This window comes from Nansenia antarctica, assembly GCF_963989245.1.
Source record: "Nansenia antarctica genome assembly, chromosome: 14".
Classification (NCBI taxonomy): domain Eukaryota; kingdom Metazoa; phylum Chordata; class Actinopteri; order Argentiniformes; family Microstomatidae; genus Nansenia; species Nansenia antarctica.
The window spans coordinates 19,282,495-19,289,994 of NC_137684.1; the positions used below are offsets into that span (position 1 = coordinate 19,282,495).

The following is a 7,500-nucleotide window of genomic DNA, read 5'->3' on the forward strand; positions in this document are numbered from 1 at the left end:
CACTGTTCAATACTCACAGACACACAGACACACACATACACACACGCACACACACACACGCACACACACACACACACACACACACGCTCCTCTTTACACTGAAGTCCATAGCAGGCCTGTGTGCTCCCCTTCCATAAAGTTACATATAAATACATCAAATCCAATTTGGTAAAATAGGTTCCAGCTGAACACTTCACTCTTCACGGCCATAGATTAACTGTAATGGGGAACAAAATGAAACAGCCAAATAACATAATTAAATGTAAATAGAACTTGCTGACCAAGGCCACACGAGTAGGCTATTTGTAGAGATTTGAGCGAAACATATCCACAAGTTGCTTCATTGTTGAGTCAGAAATGACATGACGATTTTTTTTTTTTTTTAAGAATCTACACCTATTTCACATACACATACTCTCACACACACACACACACACACACACACACACACACACATAGACAGACACACACACATAGACAGACACACACACACACACACACAGGTCCGAAAAGGTCCACAATTTTCTCTGGTATTTGGTTTGAGGTGTACCAACATTCAAATAAGCATGTATGTATGTATGTATGACACATTTAAAACTTGATGTGTCCCCCTACTTGGGGACTTTTAACAGACCCTGTCACAAATGTACTACATGCATTAGGTCTATCTCCTAGGGGCACACAGGCCATGAGTTAAAGGCACCTGGCGCAACCAGGATTAGAGATTATTCGGGTGGAACATTTTTATGATCTCCTCCAGATCCCACCGAATCGACTGCATGCCTGCATTTTATTGTAAATTGCTTCTAGCTATATGCGGTATTACTTTCCCAAATACCTCCATGAATGACTAAAGTCATCACTTGCTGCATCCATTCTTTTATTTTTTATTTCATTTTGATTTTGATAAAAGCTTGGAAGCAAACCTGGCTGGTGTAGCCACTTTTGTGTGGGAATTCTGTCACATGTCCATTTGGATGACTCCCAATCAAGGATTTATTTTCATTTATTTACCCCTTTTTTTTAACCAGGTAAGACCCATTATCTTTTGCGAGAGTGACCTGGCAGGAAGTCAATGTGGGAAGGTACAGCGTGTACACAAAATGTTACAAAGATACAAATACTAATACAAGACAAGCAGGGCAAAACATGAACACACACCACCCGCCACCCGCCACCTGTACTGAACATTTCCACCAGTGTATGCAAACTACGCTCCAGCAAATTCATCACTGGTCATCCCCAAAGTCTGCACCTCCTTTGGGTGTCACTCTTTCCAGCTTGCTGCCCCTACTGACTGGGATGAGTTGCAAAAGACACTAAAAGTCAACACCTTCATCTCGTTCCCCTCTTTTCAAAACTCATAGTCTGATCCCTGCACCTGCTTTTAAAATAACCTCCGCCTGGTCCCTGCTGTTTTATATACTGTTTTATACACCGTTTATATTGTGATGTTGGGATTTGTTAGGATGTTTTTAAAACAGACTTTTGTTGTTTATTGTACTCGTGTTTTATTTTGTATTGTGTTGTGTTGTACAGACTTGCCTCTGTTTTGCCTCTGTTTGGCCAGATTGACATTGCAAATGAGAATTGGTTCTCAATTGACCTATCAGGTTAAATAAAGGTTAAATAAACAACACACGTCATGTTGGAAAAAATAATGTGGCTGATCAAAAATAGGCTGGTCATCCCCCAGACTCCTCCTGGCTGATAGACCTAAATGTTAATTTCATGCCCTGAAGTGTTTGAGGATTAAAAACAACTGCAGCTATCAAGAACATTTGATCAGAAAGTTGAGGCGTGTTCAAAGATGATGGGCCGTTATGTGAAAAATATATTTTCCCTGTCTTAGTTTTAGCCAGGAAAAAAAAGATCATTTTCACTAGATGTAGTAAACCATGTTTGTTCATCCCACTGGAAACTCTATGTAGCAATATATCCCATAGCACCACTACACCACAGCACAGGCCCAGGCCAAACAACACTGTTGACACACTGACAGTGCAAAGTCCTACAACACTCACTCTCTCTTTCTCTCTCTCTCTCTCTCTCTCTCTCTCTCTCTCTCTCTCTCTCTCTCTCTCTCTCTCTCTCTCTCTCTCTCTCTCTCTCTCTCTCTCTCTCTCTCTCACTCTCTCTCTCTCTCTCTCTCTCTCTCTGTAAACATGTCAGGTGTCAGGTCAGTTACTGAGATGCAAAAATGTACATTGCCTTGGGATGTTGGTCTCCAATTTAAAGCAAAAAGCAAAAAATAATAATTTACAGTAAAAGGAAGTAGACAGTTGAAAACAAAGTCAGGGCCGTCAACGTAAAGACAAAGACACCCCCATGAACAAGCTAACGAATAGAAGTAAAAGCATTATGCAAATACAGTATAATTCATTATTTGCCTGACAATTACCATCAAAGGAAGATTTACATTGGGCTATTACAAGTCCCCCCCACAACCCCCACTGGGCATGTTGCAACAGCCATCTGGTAACCTTGCGTGTCCCAAACAAATTAAGGGGGGGGGGGGGGGGGGTTGCATTTCCTAAGCAATAATCCCCTCTATAATACCACTCTATACCAGGTGGGTTTGGGCCACTCAACAGGCCCTTTTATCCCTCTAGTGAGTTCAACACAACAGCTTCATATTGAGAGGGAAGGCCCTCTGACCTAACAAAAGCCTTTCGGTACAGTACTAAATATAAACCAGTGTTAACAGAAGGTCAAAGCCCCTGTGCGGAACAATGCGACGTCTTCAAGGTTCCTGGTTCGAGCAGAAACACTATCCTGCCTAACTACCCAACTGCGTTTTTTGTTGTATTTAGGCCACTAATATACAGTAGACCTTTAGAAGGAGCACAAAGGCCTGTTATTGTAGGTAGTATTGAGAACGGAGAGTATGGAGATATGGGATGTGGGGTAGTGAATGGGAGGTGTACTGCACTGTGGTGACAGGTGGGGTTAGATGTACTTTGGTACAATGGTATAGTGCTTTGGTAACAAACAGGAGACTTACTGTGCGGTGTCCTTCACTACAGGCAGGGGGATGTCCTCGCTGACATACTCCATGTCATCGTTGAAGCTGTTGGCCCGGGAGATGTGTATGGAGGGTGTTGTTCCCATTTTTTTCTTCACTGTGAAAGTAATACAACAGTGGGGGTTTTGTGATACGTCGAATGACTCACGTCAGTGGAAGTGACATTGTTAAAAGTGACAAAGCTATTAAGTACGTCGCAGCAAGACTGCATTTATTCCGTTTGTATACGTGTATTTCAGAAACAAGTCCATAAGTGACTGCCGTATGGAAATAACAGAGTGAAGTAAAGTTGCTAGAGAAAGAGTGTGGGAGTACCTGGAGAGGCAGGACAGCTCAGAGTGAAAGAGGACCACGAGTGCTGATGGTCTGGAGTCAGGCAGAAAAATGAATACAAGGAAAATGAAGAGTGGCAGAGGAGGAAGGCCAGTCAGGGAGAATAGATATGCGTACTGCTATATGTGGGGAAAAAAGAAGCAAACACTCTATTGTTTAATTGTGACACACAGATGAAGACACAGTATCAAAACAGCTGGTCATTGCAAAAACAACGTTCTTTCTTTTTAAATTATTATACAGGAAAAGATTCAAAGTAACATTACAGATGTTAAAAATGTGTTGCATTTAGACTGGCCACAACAGGTTCCTGTTCTGCAGCACAAAAAGACAGAATCACATAACAATACAAAAAAGTAAAAGCGGGAACAATCACAGAAGCAAGACAACAGCAAAACATTAACAGCTACACAACACTACACAACCTACAGTCAGACTATGCATAGTCTGACATCAGCTCTCGGGAACAAGTCGACCTCCATTGTGATAAAGAATTAAGGCACATTGGGTTCCAAGAACGGAGTGACCACTCCAACTCCTCTGCACCTTTACCACTGATTTGTTTTACATTGTCCAGCCCGGAAGCTTCTCCTACACGGTTTCTTTAAACCACCTCTTCACACACACACACACACACACATGCACACACACACACACACACACACACACACACACACACACACACACACAGACACACACACACACACACACTCTCCCATTCAGGGGGGACGCGAGTTGGCTTATCGGTTAGACAAACACTGCAAAGGCTTATTAATATCTGCCCTGTCAGAGCAAACAGGTTTGGTTTGGAGCCCCAGAGAATGAAAACAAGCATGGAGAGATAGGGGGAGAGAGAGAGAGAGAGAGAGAGAGAGAGAGAGAGAGAGAGAGAGAGAGAGAGAGAGAGGAGAAAAGAGAGAGAGAAAAACAGAAAGAGCGAAAGAGAGAGAGAGAGAGAGAGGAGAAAAGAGAGAGAGAAAAAATAGAGAGATAGAGAGAGAGAGAGAAAGAGAGAGAGAAAGAGAGAGAGAGGAGAAAAGAGAGAGAGATAGAGAGAGAGAGAAAGAGAGAGAGAGAGAGCAGGGACCTGGCCTGGCTGGAGGTAAAGAGAGATTCTCACAGACGGTCGGGCCAGACAGATAAGTGGAGTGATAAGCCGGACGTTGACTAAATCAAACAATACCCAGTTTATTTCTGACCACTAGAGCTCCACAATGGCTGCTTATCACCCCCGATCTCTCTCTCTGTCACCCCAGGTCCCCCAGCCCCTGTCCCAGCTCTCACCCCGTCTGGAGTTGGCAATGCAGGGAGAAAAGAAAACACTGTGGCCTGGCTCTAGGAGACCAGTGCCTCTCTCTCTCTCTCTCTCTGTCCCTCCCCTCCCCTCCCCTCCCCTCCCCTCCCCTCCCATCTCTGGTAGTGACCAGTTTGCTCCAGTTAGTGACAAAGCACCAGACTAATTAAAATACTGTCTAGGCCACATTAAAAAACAGACGAGCTAATGATTAACCTAGAAGGACCTCTTAATGGGACAAAAGGAGTACGTAACTGGAGTATTGTAACTACTCCAGTACTGTAACTACCGGTAAAGACTGCAAGAGTCAAGAGTGATGTCAAACTCAAGTTTGTCCAAATGCCATCTTGGTAATGGTCTAAAATGCCTTGGCCTCTTGCTTTGAATATCCTGCTGTGTTCCCTCCAGCACGGTTCCATCGACTTCACACAGGTACATATAATTACATATATTACCAAAATGACAATTTGAGACTGATAGATGAGAGTTTAGCCTATAGCATAGGAAGAGCCTTCGGCCCTTTGCTGACATCATCCCTTTGACAGTGTTTACAACGAAAACAATGCGGGTAGCTGAGTACACAGGCTGTATGTAGGCTGTATATACTGGAAGGCATGCTTTGCAAATTGTGATAGAGATCAATCACACAGAGAGAGACATCGAAGGGCTCACCTGTTTGCCTGAACATCCTGGTGATGCCTGAGGGGGAAAAGAGGGAACTGTTCAAAATGGGTTTGACATCCCCTATGTCCTCAATATCACCTCAGCATTACAACTCTGCACTGTATAAAGTGGGTTGACAACCCCTATGTCCTCAATATCGCCTCAGTACACAACACTGAACTGTATGAAACGATGAGATCGACGACAACAGAAAATGATCAACAACATACAAGATCAAATTGGTGACGGTGTGATCGTGTGATATGTACATAGTGTGTATCTGTATTCTGTAAATGGGAGAGAGCACATTCAATTGATTGCTGAACCTCGGTTGGTCTACCCATGCCATTCGTCAGATAGACGACTGCTAATAACATTTAGATTCAAGACAACATAATCCCATTAGATAAGCAGTAAACCTTGTTGTATTCGCAGATGTCTGTTTTTTATGCACCGTTGGCGCAACAAAAATGCATGACACGCTGCCTCCGCTCTAAACATTATCATTAGTGAGAACATACTGCTGAGTATGGCTACTTCAACTGCTTTATGACATTCACAGCCTCTCAAAACCGGGCTCTGCTAACTGACCTCAAAATACTGAACGCATGCAACTCCACAAATATGCATTTGTCCCTCCGAGTTCAAAGGCACGAAGACATATGTTCGTGTTCATTATCTGACTTCTCTACCTCCAATTAAAGCACCAAACGAGATAGCGTTCTCCCCTTATAACTCTTTTTCTCTGCTGGTGACGTTGGGGCGTTTATGTCTTTCCCCTTTCTTTTATGATTATGTGCTTTGACAGGAAAAACTCATAAAGACCACTTATTAACCTGGGGGATTCATTTGGCGGGGGCAGGGTTTTACACAGGAAGCCCCCAACCCCCCCCCCCCCCCCCACCCCCACCCCCCCAACCCCCCCCCCCCCCCCCCCCCCCCTTCTGTGTTAGATGGAAAAGTCCAATTCATCAGTAATATGGAGAGGGATGGGGCGGGGGCTGGAGAAATGTAACCACTCTTAAATTCATAGACTGGCTATCCATAAGATCAAAATGATCGTTTTGACCATGTTTTAAAGCTTACAATTATATTGCTTACAAACAATGTAATAAGAAATATATATTTGGGTTTCTGGAGAAGGACAGTTGAACTAAGCTCATGAGACATTTACAGTATAAGTTATATTATTCAAGAATGAATAGCTACAGTATATATCATTAATCTCGCACGAATGATCCAATCCCAGATTGCCCCTTTAAAATTAAATTGACAATTCTCAAAGTGGTGTACGACTCCGGAGGTTATGGTGTTGAACACAGCTCATGTGATATTTGTAAGTTATATTATTCAAGAATCACCGGCTATATATCATTGTTCTAAAAGTCAAGTGGCTGTACCTATATGACCACTTTAAGCGAGAGGGAGTGGGGCACACAATGTGGAAAAAGTAAATGTTTTCTAGAATTGTGATGAAAGTGATTGAATGCAGAATTGTCTTGGGGAATATTTGTCACCGCGATTCATGAACTGAAACTGAACTGCCACTTCAACAAGAAAACAACAAAATGTTGGAAAATTGGAACAAAAAACTTGGTTAGCTGCTCCATATTTTTCTTCAGGTCAAATCCATCCAGCCAGCATGAGTGTCTGAGGCCAGTGAAGTGGACAAGTGGGGCAGTAAAGAGATTGTATCCATGACCTCTAATCACCACAGAGCCGTAATGACTTCCATCTGCCTGGCCGGAGCCACGTGGCAACCATCTTGTGTCAGTGCAAGGGGTCGAAACGAGAACCCCTGTCTGTCTCCCCAGAGATTCAAGCTCCTTATATGAACAACCAGCTACATAACTACATAACTGCTCCTTCATGGATGCATAGATAGATCGAGAGAGAGAGAGAGAGAGAGAGAGAGAGAGAGAGAGAGAGAGAGAGAAAGAGATCCTCATCTCTGAAAGAGTCATGTAATCATACAAGGTGCAGAGTCAGAGCATTCTTCAAATGATTGTGTCTCAAGCAGATGGCTACAGCTATCATTGCACAGGGTCAACCAGAAAGGAAGAGAGACTGAGTAATGTAATATGCTCACGCCTGAAATACAACTGCTATGAGGACGACACATAAGTCCTATCTCTATCAATGCTTATATCTCAGCCTAAAGTACTCCAACTGTGCCTGACCCCAC

At 43.3% G+C, this 7,500-nt stretch overlaps 1 protein-coding gene across 1 annotated transcript in view; it reads right to left on the reverse strand.

Annotated features, from left to right (window-relative positions):
* Positions 1-7,500, reverse strand: part of kcnq1.2 (potassium voltage-gated channel, KQT-like subfamily, member 1.2) — a gene marked incomplete at both ends in the record, with an annotated part of 167,417 nt that overhangs the window by 127,822 nt on the left and 32,095 nt on the right. Inside the window, 3 exons of the mRNA XM_080544662.1 lie at positions 3,005-3,122; positions 3,341-3,391; positions 5,325-5,351. Coding sequence (XP_080400788.1) covers positions 3,005-3,122; positions 3,341-3,391; positions 5,325-5,351 — 196 coding nt within the window. The remainder of the gene's footprint in view (positions 1-3,004; positions 3,123-3,340; positions 3,392-5,324; positions 5,352-7,500) is intronic.